Below are 18,185 nucleotides of genomic sequence, written 5' to 3'. Positions count from 1 at the left end.
ATGTTGTTGATAAATGATGAATTATATGTTTAAATATATTTTATGTCTGAGTGTGATATTCTGAGTAAGTCCACGCCGTCAATGAATTTATGTTCATTAGATGTCTCTTACTCTCTATTTCTCTTCTTTTCTATTGCTTGCTTTTCGAACTGTGTTCGTCAGATAGACAGCTTTGCTCAGATTTGGAGCTATCCGTCCGTGATGTTCCAGGAGGGGGCATGAGGAATTGAGGAGAGGAAGTACCCTAGTCTTGGAGCGAGCCACTAGGAGTTGCTTATCATTTTGGGACTTTTGAAAACAAGGACGGCTTCAGTTGTTCATGTCTTTGTTTAGTGTCTTTTGGCGATGATTAATATTTCCGCCATTTCTTGTTGGGTTTTGTATATGTTAGTGGCGATGTAGTTTTCGCCTTTGTTGACTTAGTTTGTATGAACTAAAAATGACTTAACATTGTGTTATTCAGGAAATTGTGAATCAGGTTAAGTTATCATTCGATAACGATAAGTTGATTTTCCGCATTTGAGTTACTTAAAGTGATGTCCCGGAAAATGAAGGTTTTAAAAGGAAACAATTTTATACATCCCTTTTCAAAAAAAATTTTACCCATTTTTCCGCAATGTTTTTGAGAAGTATTTTTCGGGGCGTTACAATGTCGCTCCCAAGAATTGGATCGTCAACCTTAGAGATCTAATAAAACCTTATACCACTAGGTAATTACTTAATAATATACAAAAGGGTATCCAATATACAACCTCTTTCTTTTTGTAAAATAGCATTAATCTCAATCAATTAAATTGTGAACATGAATTATAAACTTGTTCACATTAGCATTGTCTTTAATCCATTCCCCCCTTCACCATTCCGTAAGGTCTCCTACCCCGCCGAAAATAATTCTGACATTTTTTTGTAAGCATTTGATGTAAATTTGATAATGTCTTCTAACTACATAGTTTAATCAAATCCAATTTTCTATCCACATGTTACTAAAAAAAGGATTTGCCCCTATACTAACAAAGACATTATGATAGAATTGCACTGAAAATTAAATCTTGATTCTAAACCTTTTTAGAGGAAATGTATTGATAATCGAGAAAAATAAAATGCCCTGACATGATAAGAGTTTGTTATGCAATATTTATATTTAATCATAAGCTCTTAAATAAAAATAAATAACTATATAAAAATCATTACACTGATAATGTATATATATATTACACTCTTGATAATTTAAGAGGGCTAAACCACTCAAGTAAGTCCAATGGCCAAATTATAAAAAATAATTAACAATTTTGTATATTAAAAATTAAAGCAAACCAAGTTTAATTAAAAACTCTTGTTTTGCCAAACTTATAATATTCTAGTTTAGCCAAAATCTTTGAGTTCGAATTATTAGGAATAGTCTCATAGTAAGTTTATATATGCTCCAAGTTTGGTAAATTCCATCAATTTACACCAACACAGTCAGCTAGTAGCAGTAGTACACAATATACAGCGCATAAAAGGACCACCTGACTCGGTTTCTTCATCATCATTGCTATCATTATCCATATAACCATTGTAACCATCATACATTTCTGCACCTTGGGAAGTAGACTCATTCTCTTTCTTGCTACTACTACTAGTGTAAGACGAATCCATGAGACAAGTAGTGTGATAAGCATGACAGCAAAAGAAAACAGTGACTGATACATTCTGTATATAAAAGGGATCAAAACATATGCAACATCTTCCACCTCCACTAGCCTTTGACTTCACCTCCCCAGTTCTCAGACTCAGGGATTTCTCAAGTACTTGAGAAGCCTGAGAATGGCTCCTTTTAATTCGTGGCCCATCTTCATTGTTTAAAGAAATTCCATGCTTTGCCTCCTTGTAATACTTGATTAAAAGATTGACACAATCCTCCTATTTCAATACAGCAAATCAGTGAGATATAATGTATAAAATTAAGGAGATTCAAGAATTTTTTGAGGGGAGGGGGAAGCACCTTCAGGATATCATTGCACCCTTGTCTAAGTGATGTTTCAGTCCTGTAATCAGTGATAATTTTAACCAGCCGATCCCTGAGCCTATAGAAAACCAGATAAAGATATTATAGAGTGGATGAAGAAAATAATGCCACTGATACATCTGGAAGGACAAAAGTTAGCTGTTACATATGCCATGTTTTTATTGGAGAACAATATTACAAACACCCAAAGAATCATATCAAAATTTGGAAACCAAAAATATATTTACCCTCGCCTAAATCCCACAACGTACAGATACAACCCTTTTATGGTCAACTACATGCAGATACAAAACCAGAAACAGTGGAGATGGGCATTTCCTACTTCATGAGATCTACAACCCTTTTATCCATGCATAGCTCTATAATTACATAATAGAATGAGAGTTCTGTTAGTCACATTTATTACTTACCGAGGTATTTCCAAACCATTGGGAACCTTATTTACTATGTAAAGGGGGTCAAGATTTCCAACTGTGTGCTCCAATAGCATGCCAACCTATTAAGTACAAGAGTCCAGCTTAGAGCCAGATGATAAAAAGCAAGCACAGAAAATAATTGAATAGTGGTGACCTGTTTCTATGTTTTTGGGTTCTAAACCAAAATGTAAGAATTTTGTCATTATAAATAAATTTTTGTAAGCAGATGATTACCAAATAAAGAAGAATAAAAATGTATACAGAACTTTTTTTCCTCAAGATTTTGTATATGTTAGTGGCGATGGAGTTTCCGCCTTTTTTGATTTAGTTTGTATGAACTAAAGATGACTTAACCGTTTATATGCATTGTGTTATTCAGGAAATTGTGAATCAGGTTAAGTTATCATTCGATAACGATAAGTTGATTTTCCGCATTTGAGTTACTTAAAGTGATGTCCCGGAAAATGAAGGTTTTAAAAGGAAACAATTTTATACATCCCTTTTCAAAAAAAATTTTACCCATTTTTCCGCAATGTTTTTGAGAAGTATTTTTCGGGGCGTTACAATGTCGCTCCCAAGAATTGGATCGTCAACCTTAGAGATCTAATAAAACCTTATACCACTAGGTAATTACTTAATAATATACAAAAGGGTATCCAATATACAACCTCTTTCTTTTTGTAAAATAGCATTAATCTCAATCAATTAAATTGTGAACATGAATTATAAACTTGTTCACATTAGCATTGTCTTTAATCCATTCCCCCCTTCACCATTCCGTAAGGTCTCCTACCCCGCCGAAAATAATTCTGACATTTTTTTGTAAGCATTTGATGTAAATTTGATAATGTCTTCTAACTACATAGTTTAATCAAATCCAATTTTCTATCCACATGTTACTAAAAAAAGGATTTGCCCCTATACTAACAAAGACATTATGATAGAATTGCACTGAAAATTAAATCTTGATTCTAAACCTTTTTAGAGGAAATGTATTGATAATCGAGAAAAATAAAATGCCCTGACATGATAAGAGTTTGTTATGCAATATTTATATTTAATCATAAGCTCTTAAATAAAAATAAATAACTATATAAAAATCATTACACTGATAATGTATATATATATTACACTCTTGATAATTTAAGAGGGCTAAACCACTCAAGTAAGTCCAATGGCCAAATTATAAAAAATAATTAACAATTTTGTATATTAAAAATTAAAGCAAACCAAGTTTAATTAAAAACTCTTGTTTTGCCAAACTTATAATATTCTAGTTTAGCCAAAATCTTTGAGTTCGAATTATTAGGAATAGTCTCATAGTAAGTTTATATATGCTCCAAGTTTGGTAAATTCCATCAATTTACACCAACACAGTCAGCTAGTAGCAGTAGTACACAATATACAGCGCATAAAAGGACCACCTGACTCGGTTTCTTCATCATCATTGCTATCATTATCCATATAACCATTGTAACCATCATACATTTCTGCACCTTGGGAAGTAGACTCATTCTCTTTCTTGCTACTACTACTAGTGTAAGACGAATCCATGAGACAAGTAGTGTGATAAGCATGACAGCAAAAGAAAACAGTGACTGATACATTCTGTATATAAAAGGGATCAAAACATATGCAACATCTTCCACCTCCACTAGCCTTTGACTTCACCTCCCCAGTTCTCAGACTCAGGGATTTCTCAAGTACTTGAGAAGCCTGAGAATGGCTCCTTTTAATTCGTGGCCCATCTTCATTGTTTAAAGAAATTCCATGCTTTGCCTCCTTGTAATACTTGATTAAAAGATTGACACAATCCTCCTATTTCAATACAGCAAATCAGTGAGATATAATGTATAAAATTAAGGAGATTCAAGAATTTTTTGAGGGGAGGGGGAAGCACCTTCAGGATATCATTGCACCCTTGTCTAAGTGATGTTTCAGTCCTGTAATCAGTGATAATTTTAACCAGCCGATCCCTGAGCCTATAGAAAACCAGATAAAGATATTATAGAGTGGATGAAGAAAATAATGCCACTGATACATCTGGAAGGACAAAAGTTAGCTGTTACATATGCCATGTTTTTATTGGAGAACAATATTACAAACACCCAAAGAATCATATCAAAATTTGGAAACCAAAAATATATTTACCCTCGCCTAAATCCCACAACGTACAGATACAACCCTTTTATGGTCAACTACATGCAGATACAAAACCAGAAACAGTGGAGATGGGCATTTCCTACTTCATGAGATCTACAACCCTTTTATCCATGCATAGCTCTATAATTACATAATAGAATGAGAGTTCTGTTAGTCACATTTATTACTTACCGAGGTATTTCCAAACCATTGGGAACCTTATTTACTATGTAAAGGGGGTCAAGATTTCCAACTGTGTGCTCCAATAGCATGCCAACCTATTAAGTACAAGAGTCCAGCTTAGAGCCAGATGATAAAAAGCAAGCACAGAAAATAATTGAATAGTGGTGACCTGTTTCTATGTTTTTGGGTTCTAAACCAAAATGTAAGAATTTTGTCATTATAAATAAATTTTTGTAAGCAGATGATTACCAAATAAAGAAGAATAAAAATGTATACAGAACTTTTTTTCCTCAAGTTATACATATATAAAACAAACAAAAAAGACTCCAACAGTATGGTTGCACATCCATCCTGTAACAGCCAAATATATTTTACTGTAGCTGCAGAATGTGATCTATATTCTATAGTTCATTTCATATGACTGTTGAAATAGTGTAAGAAATGGAGAGGCAAGGGATGATGGCGGTGACGCTGCTGATACATCACCACAACGACATATGCTAGACCAATGAAACAGAAAATAGACAGGAAAAAAATAAAAGGTTAGCAGCATAGCCTGAGTGCATTTTGGCAGTACGTTTCCACAGCAAGCAACACCTGAGATCACAAAGATCTGGCAACGAAATTTGGGATGAAGAGCGGCATCGTAACAAAAAGTGGAAAGACAACGGAAAATGTGAGAAACAAAGGAAAGATAAGACTAATCAAAACTGTTGGGAAGTAAGTCCCATATCATCTGCTTTTGTAATGGTTTAAATATCTGTTTGACCACTCCTTTCATAGCCAATTGGTTTTGAGATGAAACATCAACATAGCATTTGATCTAGGGCCTAATTATCTGCCTCATTATCTCGGGAATGGTTTAAGTACATGTTCAACTACTTCTCTCATAGTCAATTGGTTTTGAGAGGAAACTATAACAAAAATAATCGAAATATTTACAAAAGAAATTCACATCTTTAACAAAGTCAGATATGTTCCAGATTTTTAGTTTTAAATAGCCGTGTTTTAGTTTCGAAAAAGGAACAAGAGGTTGCCCAATTGAAGGGTTTTAGGTAAGAATGAGGAAAAGAGAGAATAAACTATAAAGGATAGAGATAATAGAAGATGGATATTAATTCAATGGGGTGAGGTGTTTACAAAACACCAAGAATCAATCCTTAATCACATTGGGATGAACAAAGTGGATTGAACGACATCATAATGCTCATCATAAATTTTGTACATTGTCAATGCATTGATCAAAATAACTATCCTAATTGTTTTCTCTATAGTTTTTCATGGTCTTCCTCTTTCTCTAGAAATTGGATTAACCTCTATTTGATCGACTCTCCTTGCTAGGGCTTCTAGCAATCTCCTTCACATATGTCTAAACTACCTAGACAAGACTCTACCATCTTTTCTATAATCAGAGCTACTCCAACTTTCACCTAATGCATTCCTTTATAATTCTACCATGTCTACTTTTTCCACTAATCCAACGAAACATTTTCATCTATGTTAATGAAATTTATTCTTTTGATGACATTTTATTGTCCAACATCCAATCTCATAACATTATAGATCTTATAGTTGTGTGGTAAAATTTATCCTTAAAGTTGAATGGTACCTTTTTATCATATATGATACATGAAACACTTTGCCATTTCATTCAAATCGCTTGAATCTTATGGTTTATAATTTTTTTAATTTACCCATCGTCTTGTATGATTGACCTAAGATACCTAAATCTAATGACTTGTAGTATGGTATGATCCTCAATCTTTACCTCTACAGAAGGGTTTGTCCGCCTCTTGTTAAATTAACACTCCATATATTCCGTCTTACTTCAACTTATATGAAAAAGATAAGGCATGGAGAAAACAAATTATTTGAAGATAATTATAAGGATTATATCTTTCAAATCTGATCCAATTTAATGTTACAAACAAGGGATCAAGTGAAGATATTATTTTGTTGTGGGAGGCTACAATCAAGGAAGTGAAGATAAGATTTGTTTATACCAACAACATATCTTATAAACAAATCAGCCCCAACAAAGATAAGATTTGTTTATACCAACAACATATCTTATAAACAAATCAGCCCCAACAAAGATAGATTTGAGAATTCAAATTTGACAAGCAACTTAGTCAAATCCTATCATACAAAATTCGACCAAGCAAGGAAGAGATCAACCCTTGATCAATCAAGGATCACACGACCATAATCAAGAGGGTGAAGATAGATTTGTTGCTGCCAACAAATATAATCTTTTCAAATCAGCCACAACAACCTAATCTACACATTATCTTCTCAAATCTCCACATAATTTCGGCCAAACTCAAATACAAGGAACCAAGCCAACAACACCAACACCAAATTCGAATCAAGCTTCCTCAAATCAAGGAAATCATCTCATCTCAATCTTCTTCCAAACTGTGGAGACTATTCAACCCAAATTACATTATTTAAGATCTTATCTACTTGATTTAATTATGAGTTACATTATTATTTCATATTTATTTTTAGCCTAAGTTTTAATTAGGATTTCAGTAATTCAAGTTAATTAGGACTTAGTCTATTTTCTTTTCAGCCAAGGCAACTTTGCCTATTTATGCATTCAGATTGGATTAATAAAAGTTAAGTTGAATTTTGAGTAAATTTGAATTGTTTTAGTTGAGAGCACTTCTCCTAAACCTAGGTTGGCTGTGGCCACTATTGTTGTTCTTATCAAGCATCCTTACTTGTGGCGAACTCCATAGCTTATCAAGCTTCCATGCTTGTGGCGCTTTCCCCCTCCAAACCTTTTCCATTTCCTTCACTAAAACAACCCCAAATTCCCATAATTCACCAAAAACGAATTACAGTTTAAAAAGCTCAAGGCTTCAAGCTAAAACGATCCTAATTCTAAGGCAACCCCCTAGAGGTTGTCATCAATCATGTACTTCTAAAACTTGTCTCCATATTTCTAGTGATTTGTGATATAACATGGTATACAATCTTTACCTCTACAGAAGGGTTTGTCTGTCATTTGCTAAACTTATACTCCATATACTTCATCTTAGTTCGACTTGTACGAAAACCATGTGTTTCTAAAGCTTGCCTTCACTTTTCTAGCTTCCCTTTTAATTCCTCTCTTGAGTCTCTTACTAAGAATATCATCCGCAAAAACATGTATTGTGGTACCGGTTCTTGAATATGCTCAGTAAGCACATTCGAAACCAATGTAAACAAGCAGAGCTCAATGTTGACCTTGCTATAGTCCTATGACAATAGGATAATCTTTTGAGACTTCATCTTATGTTCTCATGCTGGTCTTGACCTCATCATACATATCCTTCATTGCTCGAAAATTCAGATACATTCCTTCTCTAGAGCTTTCCATAAAACCTCTCTAGGCACTTGATGATAGACATTCTCTAAATCAATAAATACTATGTTTAAGTCCCTTTGGTTCCTCCAATATCTCTTCATCAATTATCACAAAAAGTATATAGTCGTTATGGTTAACCTCTCCAGCATAAAACCAAATTGATTTTCAGTGATACATGTCTCTTGTCTCAACCTCCGCTCAATTATCATCTCCCAAAGCTTCATAGCTCATGAGCTTAATTTCCCTATAGTTCACACAATTTTTTTTGTCGCTCTTGTTCTTATAAATTGGGATTAAAATGACTCTTCACTTGTCTGACATCTTAGACCTCATGGTCTCATTAAGCAACTTGGTTAGCCAACTAATGTCTTGCTCACCTAGAACCATCTGTGAGACCTCAATAAGTATATTATCTAGAACAACCGCTTTGTTATTCTCCACCCTTTTCAAAGCTTCTTTCACCTCCAATTCCTGAATTCTATGATAAGATGTATAGTTTTGATCCTCAACTTTTGTGTTTAGTCTATCAGAAAGCAACAAATCATGTTCTTGATTGAAAAGCTTGTGAAAATAGTTCTTCAATCTTTCCTTAATATCATTGTCATTGACTAAGATTTTTTCAACTTCATCTTTATTCCATTTTACTTGGTCCAAGTCTCTTGTCTTTCTTTCCCTACCCGTAGACGATTCTTTCCGATCCCTTGATATTGTGTAAGGTGTTTACAAAAGACAACTCTAATAATCTTATTCATACTAAATAATTTGATTCAAAAATTAAGGAAACACTATGATATTAAAATAAATAAGCAAACAAAACATACAACATAAATAAGAAATAGATCACTGGATATTCTATGATACCATAAAATATTCTAAGATACTATAGATATATTATAAAATATTTTCTCAGAATATTCTAATAAGGTTAAAAATGAAGCCCTAACAGGTCTTATCTTAGAAAAAACAAATGTTCTACGAGAAACGGAGAAAGTAATCAAACAAGTCCAGACATAAGTTAAATATACAATTTAGCTGCCATACCATTTCAGGTTTGTGAAGGCATTGCTTTATTAGTTCTTCCCAAAGTTCATCATCGTGCTGCATGGTGACGAACTCTACAGCCTGTGCAAAAATTATGGCCATTTCTAACTTAATATAAAAGCCGTGAAGTCTGATTCAAGATTTAGCTTCTGGGTAATGGGAAAAGATGAAATACCTCCTCTATGTCCCCTAATTTATTTATAATGACGGCCAGGGCTTGTTTCGAGTTTCCCATCCTTCCCAAGATGAAGACTTGCTCCCTCGTTAGATCTCTTTTAATGCAAATTTCATAAGACTGAAAAACAATTGAGAATTTGATTCACAAGCATGCATACATACAACTGTTAAAGTTAGTCATTGATTTGATTCATCCCAAACCTTTTCAAGGGTATAGTGCTGACTGCTACGAAGAAAAGGTAGCAGCATCTTTGGATCATATTCAGCATAGAGTTCAACCTATACATCAGACAAAAAAGATAATATCAATGCCAGAAAAGTTACATATAGAAACCATAATATATGCAGCTGCAGTAGATTGATATTTTAACAATCAGGCACTGATTTAAGGAGAATATGAGAGAACTTAACATTAATATGGTATTAGTAATTAAAATTAAAAATACAAAATGGTGCAGGTTGACGGCTACAAAAAAAGCATTAAAAAGCAGGGTAATGGCCAGGGATTACATAAAGATTGAATACACAAATTTGCAGGGCCAAAAGTTGCAAATTAGTTAATCTAAACTGAAAGATAACATGAGAGTGAGACCCAAATTGCGCAGATACTAGTGTCAATGGTATCCACTCCTGAACTGCCACTATGTTACATTAAACTTAGACAGTGTTTGAGTGGCCAATTATCTTTTTCTATGTAAAAGAGAGTCCAGTGCTATGTTTGCTTAAACCAGCAGAATAATGTGCCTGAAAAAGCAAAAAAACTTATATCTAAGGACCACCCAAGATCAAAATCAAGCATGTCAGAAAACTCTACATCTGTGGTTGCAAGTGAAAAAATGCATAGGTACTGGATTTCTGATAGGAGAGGACTGTACAGGATATCTTGGGATGACTAAAAGTTACGAATTCATGTATGGTGTGTAAAAGGTAGAGTTTTTCAGTTATGATGTCAGCTAGGATTTTTAATATTTGTATTAATTTTAAATAGTTTGTCTATGTCATGAAGTTTTTCCGACCTTTGATCCACGTAGCCAACCTCATTAGGTGGAAAAAGGACTCAGTTGTTGCTGCTGAATTATAAGGAGTCTTTGATTATCTGGTTGTTTTCCTACTTTCTGATGAGATTTTTCAGTGAATTGCATAAGGATAAAAAATCATGTCTCTCTAATTCACACATATACATTAAAAAATAGGAGAGGAAGACTTCTGCCTTATCCAAATTCTGAACAGAAATCGAGAGTGACAAATGAAGACTAAATAAATTAGACTTTTTGCCTATGAGGGAAAAAGGGTTATTATTAATAAAACAGAAAGTTGAATGAACAGTTGAAATTTGAAAAGGCTGCAAAGCAAAGCCCCCCCGTTCAAAATATCTCGAAGTGCAACGCTGCAGAGTGCTTTTTCCAATAATTAGGTATTTAGCTAAGCAATGGGTTCTATATTTCCTTATAATAAGCAGTTTTGTGTTGGAAAATATCAAACCAGAGTTGTTGCTTACAGAGGATGGCACACACATGATTGTCATTAATTGTAATTTGTAAATATATGTACTACATTACATCACCTAAGATTCCAAATTAAAGGAATCCTGCTAAGATCAAACGAAAGAAACAAAGGCTACCTGCATATCATGAAAGTCTTTCCCAGCATGTGGATTGACTTCAAATAATGAATGAAGATACAAATGTAAAAAATATCTGCTGTCACACTTATTGCCTGCGTCTAGAATTTGCTTCACAACATTAGATGGACTTATTACGTCCCTATTTTGGATTAACAGAGAAACTGCATGCTTGCAATCCAGCATCATCAATTGGACAACCTGAAGGCAGATATTTGACTAATAAGAGCCCAAGATTATATAAAGAAATGAAAACACATCAAAATAGAACATGAGTTCATATGCCATTTCAAGAAGAAAACTAAACATTTTTCTCCTATTCAAATAAGTCAGAGAATGTTTGATTTAATCAACCAAATCTACAAACTGCATTGGGACTATGTTGGTTCATCCATTTTGTCATATGCATTCCATAAATCATTGATAACCATAGCTTAATATACAACACTTAAGCTTGTAAAAAATATATTCAGGTGGTTACAATTGAATGCCAACAGAGATATTAAATATGAATACTTCCACAAGAGGTAACACAATAATTAGTGTTAAGGTTCCATCTCAAAACCAATTGGCAATGAGAGGAGTAGCCCAACAGATATTTAAACCATTCCCGAGATAATGAGGTAGGCGATGTGGGACTTACTTTCCAACAATTAGAAACATAGAATTCTGAGGCATATTTCACTTCTAGAAAGTACAATCATACCTTTTCATGAATTGCATCGTGTAGGTTATGTTTTTCAATGAAGTCAAATATGTCTGGCTTCATAAGCTGAAATTTCGAGCCAAATAAAAGAATCAAAGGGAACTGAATTAACGGTCAAAACAAAATAGACAATATACACTAGTATCAAAGCATTTTTATGAGTTATGACATTTGATCAATGTAATTACTGCTTAATGCAAGAAAAAATAATAAGACCACCTACATCAGCATATAATGAGAAGGCTTTCTCATACTGCCCATCAATTACATACAACTCTGCTAATGCCTGACACAGAAAAGGAACTAATTAATGTGAACAGATGGTTAACAAGTATAAATTGCAAATATAAATTACCAAACTAACCTCCTTGAGCGAATCAGTAATGGATGAAGTATTTATTTGAGGTTCAATGGCTGAAATAACAGGTAATGCAGAATAAATTATAGATGGCCAGGATTTAACAGTGGACAAGAGATCCTTATGATAAGATGAATCTGTCGCCAAAGCAACAAGAGCAACCTGTAGGACCAAAAGCAGAATATTTTATCCTAACTCAATTCTCAGAGATACCGTGCAAACAGAATAATTTGTGACAAAGGGTACTTTGTTTTAGCTAACCTCATAAGCAGTATCACTCAATCTGGGGTTTTCTGTAGGCATGTAAGGAACCAAAACAGGGAGTTGACAAAGGTGGGCAAAGTGGAAAACCCATCTGTTGAAAGAATTCCTTTGAATCCTCAATAAAAAAACAAGAACTCTATAGCAGGCTAATAAATAATATCCTGTTATACCTCTCCCATGCAGAAGCTGATCCCTGTAGCAATTTGGGACACATAGAAGCTGCTTCACAAAATTTCCTTTCCACAATCAGATGGTCAAGGTACCTAGACCCCACCTTCAAAATTAGCAGGGGAAATGAAAGAACATAATCCACAGTTAAGCTCAACTGAACAAATTCACCTTGAAGGTAATAACACATAAATCACAATGTTATCCATATCGTAGAGATTCGACAAATTTTTACATTGGTTGTCAACTGCCTAACACAACATTCATCTTTTATCCACGCTTAGGACCGGCTATGTATAGCATCAAGTATGCATAGGCATTTAAAAATAAAGATACAAGCATAAAACATAATATACAATTGTATTAAAAAAAGGAAGAAGTGATATTTGTACCCATAAATAAAAGAAACACTAAAGAGTTGAGAAGATTCTAAATAAGGGAGAGGATAAGGTATTCTCAAGGCAAGACTTGGAAAAAAAATGAAACAAAATAGAAGTAATATTTAAATAGCATCAAAATGAAACCTCAAGGAAACTAAAGAAGAAAGTGAAGGGTAAATCATGCTTCAATGCTCATCAAAACAATTTCAAGTTTACCCATAGATCTGGGCACACGGTACGAATATTTTATATAGTGCAATTACAATAGGCGAATACGGTAGGTTTCATTTCATTTTCCTTTGAACTTGAATCTCACGTGTCTAACATTTTAGTGTTATTAATAGCAAAATAAATGATAGTAAATTAAAATATGTTTTGAGAAACAAAATAGTTGAGGAGCCTTAGGATACATGCTATCAACATAAACAAGGGCCTCCATATGCACATATGCATACCCTTATTATAGTTAAGTGGCACACGTCACAATTACTCATAATTCTTTTTTTTTTGTGACTCATCTAACCATGATGATCATTTTAAAAAATGTAGACAAGAGACAGAATTAGGATACACTTAAATACCTCATCAAGTAGTTCAGGCCGTCCCTGACCAGATTCAACCACAGCCAAAGCTTTTTCATGCCACCCATGCTGAAGAAGCCAAGCAATATGATCTTCAGTATCCCTGATTATTAAAATGAATCAACTCTCCATATTTGAATTTATTAAAATGAATCAAGCAATACAGACTTATGGCCACACCGCATAGTTAAAGTGAGAAATTATAAAAAAGTGGCCTAGCGCATGAGGCTCCCACCTAGTGGGATTTAGGGAGGGTAGACGTATGCAGTCTTACTCCCACAATCTGACAGGCTGTTTCCAGGGAGTTTAAGTGGGAAATTACTGCAAAAAATCTAATTTTTGGCATCATGAGGCATCAAAATGCTCTCAAGTAAAATGACTAATAAATTATGCTCCTTATATAACCATTCTGCGACTTTTTATTTGGTAATTTTTTTTGGCATAACCAAAGGTATCCCCTCACCCTATGAAAAGGAACTAATCACTTTCAGGGTGTGTGGTTGACCCTCCCAACAAGTGTCACTCCCATTAATCGGACCTTTGGCCTAGTATGATACCTAGGATCCAGTGGAATCTTACACTACTAGATCAATGTTTTATTGATTCATTCTGTGGCTTTTGAAACACTATAATGTAGGAATAACACAACTACTAATAAACTGGACAACAATGAGTCAATGGCCACCACATCAAAGATCAAACCACTGCAACAGTAAACTATTTCATGCCTTGCAGTCAGCTCGCAAATCAAGTACATTGTGGAACACACAAACAAACATAAAATAACCACAATGGGCACATATGATGAGGTTTGAGTACAAAAATTTACACAACATCATTTCTTTTTCAGTTTTTCTTAGAGTTCCAACTTCAACCCCTTCATTTTTTCTGGTGATAATTCATACACAAATGAATCAATCATTTAGAACAGTACAGTACGATAAAGAAATTCAAATTAACCTTGGCTTTGCAATAACTACATCCTTTGGGGACACAATATAGTAAAGTGGTTCGTCACCTGCAGCCCACTGACCACCAGCATAACTGTTACCTACATTTGAACAAAAAACAAATATTATTATGCAGACCATACCATACAGAAAACATACATCACAAGTAACACTAACCAAAATTTAACCTGAGAAGGGAGTATGAGCAAGAGAATAGTCATTTGCCTTGTAATGCTCAAACCCATGTACTGGTAGTGTATCTGTTGATAATTCATCATTATTCCATGTTACTATTCTTACTTCCGGTCTTTGTGCACTGCCCTGTTCAGGATTATATTTACTCTGAGAACAAAGCAGATTTCAAATTTAAATAAAGAAAGCAAAACAAGTACTGCCTCATTTCTCTTGCCTTTCATGGTACAAGATGCACATTTTATTTTAGTGCAGACAATAAGCATATCATTTCCTTCCACATTTGAGTTCAAATGGCAGTACAGAACGCAATTAATGTCGAATACTGTCTGAACTCCACAAGGTTGATGCTAGATAGAATTAATATAATTTTTTAAAAAGATATATAACCTCAAGGAGACATAACATATTAAAATATGCAATAGCATAATATGTGTGAAATAATAAAAATGACTACTTTGTGAGAAGCAGCCTTATGGTGGCCTGGAACTGTAGCTTATCTATAACATTATGAAGCAAACTAAAAAATCCCAGTTGAGCTAGTTCATCATTAACACACACAAAAATAAACCAAACTTCCCACATGTCCAAGTATTATTGACCAGGACTATGACCACTATAAATTAACATGCTGGATGCCAGCTTCAACCACTTTGTGAGAATGAACATAGAGCAGTGAAGAGGGGGTGAGAGAGTGGGAGAAAGGAATTTACAGTATAACAAGAGCATGGTCAGCATGACAAATTATAGAGTTCCATTTCATTGTATTTAAGGAATATAAATACCTGCTGTGAAGGAGCAATGCTACTAAAATCCTTATCTCCATCCTCCTCTCCAGGAATGTAAGCTAAAACAACCAAAGCATCACCAAATGGGGCAATTCCTGAGATGAAATAGTTGGTTTGAAAAGATGCCACAATATCCACTTGGATCATACCAGACAAAGGAACTTGCCTGTATGTCCCATTGGATGCTTTATTGTGATTTGTCCTTACTGAAGCAATCTTGATTGATGTTCCCCAGCCAATAACCAGATGGGTATCATCCTGTAAGTGATCGAATGAGATTGAGTTACAGAAGTTTTATCAAGAAATGATACAATAGCAAATGAAATAATGCTATTGACACCGTCCAAAGTTCAAAGCACAAAAACAACTCTCCAATAGCATATCTACATAGATATTTGACTAACCTGCCAAACCAGGTGAGGAAGCATAAGCTCAAGGCGTGGGCTACCTCGCGGTCTTTCGATAAATGTTATACGCCGATCATTGGCAGCATCATAAACCTTCACTCCTGCATCATTTGCCCAAGCAACTAGACTTGCTCTCCACTTCACAGCATGTATTGGACCTTCACCAGATTGCAAAACCTTTTTTTTGGAGGGGAAGTATCATTAACAAACCAAAAGTACTGTTAAGAATACATGTCCTAAGAGTAAGAATTATAAATAATCTTACAAACCTGATCACGATAGCCCAACCATTTCTTTGAATTTAAATATAAAAGACCTGCTAAACCTCCGACAACAAATCTCTTAGACCCTTTCCTAGCATACTCAGGGTCCAACGCAATCGCCTTCATTGGGCGATGGTACTCAAATTTCATTTTCTCATCAGTGAAAAGGCTGTTTAAAACTACCGATCCGTCATCAGAGCAGCTTCCAATATATTCCCCTTCTATGTCAAAGCTAAGGTCATTAACAACAGACTTATGGGCAGAGAACTCTTTCACCTGTAACAAGTTGGCTCAATTAAACAAAAATTTTAAACAACACAAGGACAGAAGCAATTGGCTATAGCATGTTTGTTTTATATTACTACTGGGGAGAAAAAATTGACTTTTGTTTCAAAAACTCTATGTTATTTTGAGCACAAAATAAGTTGAGGCCTGTTTGTTTAAGCTATTTTCCATAACACAAAAAAACTTTGATAAAGAAATCATTTCTTACAATTACATATTTGTTTGTTTAGGCTTTTACTAAAAAATAGAAACTACAAAAAAAAAAAACTGATTTGTGCTTTTTTAAGAGCTTATATATTCTAGCTTCTCTACAGAAGCACCTGATTTACTAGTCTTTTATTAAAAGTATATTTTATAATTATAATCAAACACAAAATAGCTCATGACGTAAAAAGCTATACAACGAAAATCACTTCAGAGTATTTTAGACTCTACTATAGTTTAAGCTGAAATAAACAAGCCCAGCTCCTAACACAAAATGCAAACATCCATAAAACAGCACGTGATATATCGAATATAACAGTGTCAACACAATCCAAATATGATATCTATATAATCCCTAACATACACTAAGAAAATCAAATTGAACACAAGTGCTCAATCACACAGGTAGTTTTCTTACTCAAATTTGATCTAAGCAACTCCAATTTCAACAATAACAACTTAAATTCACCGAAATTGATCTATACATTAGGTAACGAATCGAGATAACGTTATCTGACCTGATTGCCGAGAAAATCAAGAATACGAACGGCGCCGTCATGTGTTCCAAGTGCGATCATCCTCTCCGATACGGCGATGCACGACGCCGCAACATTAGATAGCAGCGAAGGAATGCTCCCTCCCATTCTCTGGTATTTAAGCCTTGGCTCTTCTTCGTCTTCTCCATCTTCTTCGTCTTCTCCATCTTCTTCTTCTTCTTCCACTTCTTCTCTCTCGTCACCTCCTTCGACACCGTTCTCTGACGGAATCGGAGCCATTCGAATAGTTATGGTTTCCACGTCCATAAAGATTATTATTAATCAGTGAGAAATGTTAATTCAATGATAATCGATTTTTTTTGGTTGATGAGAAAAATGTTAAAGTTGTGGAGGGAAGGGATTATGAAGAGGAAAGGGAAAAGTGACGGAAGGGTGAATGTGCGTTGAATTTTCGGTTTGAAACGGTCCCTCGTAAAAGTAAATAATTTGGAAAAGGAGTAGTTTGTTAAGAGAAAGGTTGTTTCTACTTCAACTGAAATCTTGTGTAATAAATATTCTTCTATGTATCACTGTTTTTATCTATAATATATTTTATGGGATTAAATGCCTTTCAGCGTTGAAATTAAAACTTTATTTTGTAATCAGGTAAATGTTTTGAAGTGTGATTACACTAAAATCTCCTTTCTTACCACTTTGCACTCTGCACCATTGCAATTTCGCCACACGTTGTTAAAAATCCTTTCAAAGTCTCAAGTAAAATTTTATCACTGGTTTTGGTGGATACAATTAGGGATAACAAGGGGCTAGTATATGCTGTTTTCTCATTCTTAAACCCATATTATTTGTGGGTATTTGTAGTAGGTATTCATAAGTGTCCATTGAAATTTTAGTTTTGTTATATATTTTTATATTTTGTAACAATCAATAGTAATTATTACATTAACGATAAGATGCGATATTTGTATAATAAATTTATGATTATAATATATATATATATATATATAAATTCAAGTAAAAAATAAATTTATAAATATACAAATACTCATATGGTGGGTATCATAAAACTTGCTCTCATCCTAAACTATTTTTGTGACCACCCATCATAGGTATTTTATAGGAGGTGATAAATACACAAGAAATACTTGTATCTTAATCTTACTATCATATTTATTCATTGTATTTAGGAATGACAAAAATAG

General features: G+C 34.1%; 2 protein-coding genes across 5 annotated transcripts; both read right to left on the bottom strand.

Moving 5' to 3' along the window:
• LOC109351699 (vacuolar protein sorting-associated protein 41 homolog) lies at positions 1,437 to 2,596 on the bottom strand. The gene is made up of 3 exons (XM_019593262.1): positions 2,419 to 2,596; positions 1,985 to 2,066; positions 1,437 to 1,902 (listed from the first exon to the last, which is right to left on the bottom strand). Exons 1-3 carry the CDS (start codon positions 2,496 to 2,498, stop codon positions 1,462 to 1,464), a joined length of 603 nt encoding a protein of 200 aa, XP_019448807.1. The 5' UTR covers positions 2,499 to 2,596; the 3' UTR covers positions 1,437 to 1,461.
• On the bottom strand, positions 3,614 to 17,484 carry LOC109351696 (vacuolar protein sorting-associated protein 41 homolog). 4 transcript variants are annotated; one of them, XM_019593258.1, is made up of 20 exons: positions 17,008 to 17,484; positions 16,007 to 16,276; positions 15,735 to 15,914; positions 15,480 to 15,588; positions 15,328 to 15,389; positions 14,539 to 14,692; positions 14,361 to 14,451; positions 13,401 to 13,503; positions 12,442 to 12,545; positions 12,269 to 12,362; positions 12,014 to 12,169; positions 11,873 to 11,935; positions 11,650 to 11,715; positions 10,944 to 11,144; positions 9,524 to 9,601; positions 9,321 to 9,440; positions 9,146 to 9,226; positions 4,759 to 4,844; positions 4,325 to 4,406; positions 3,614 to 4,242 (listed from the first exon to the last, which is right to left on the bottom strand). In XM_019593258.1, exons 1-20 carry the CDS (start codon positions 17,290 to 17,292, stop codon positions 3,802 to 3,804), a joined length of 2,826 nt encoding a protein of 941 aa, XP_019448803.1. In that variant the 5' UTR covers positions 17,293 to 17,484; the 3' UTR covers positions 3,614 to 3,801. The 4 variants fall into 4 exon arrangements, with proteins under 4 accessions (XP_019448803.1, XP_019448804.1, XP_019448801.1 ...); XM_019593259.1 differs by having other exon boundaries at positions 14,539 to 14,671; XM_019593256.1 differs by having other exon boundaries at positions 15,328 to 15,588.

Source organism: Lupinus angustifolius, chromosome LG07 (assembly GCF_001865875.1).
Source record: "Lupinus angustifolius cultivar Tanjil chromosome LG07, LupAngTanjil_v1.0, whole genome shotgun sequence".
In the NCBI taxonomy this organism is placed as follows: Eukaryota; Viridiplantae; Streptophyta; class Magnoliopsida; order Fabales; family Fabaceae; genus Lupinus; species Lupinus angustifolius.
This window is presented reverse-complemented; position numbering and strand designations above follow the sequence as displayed.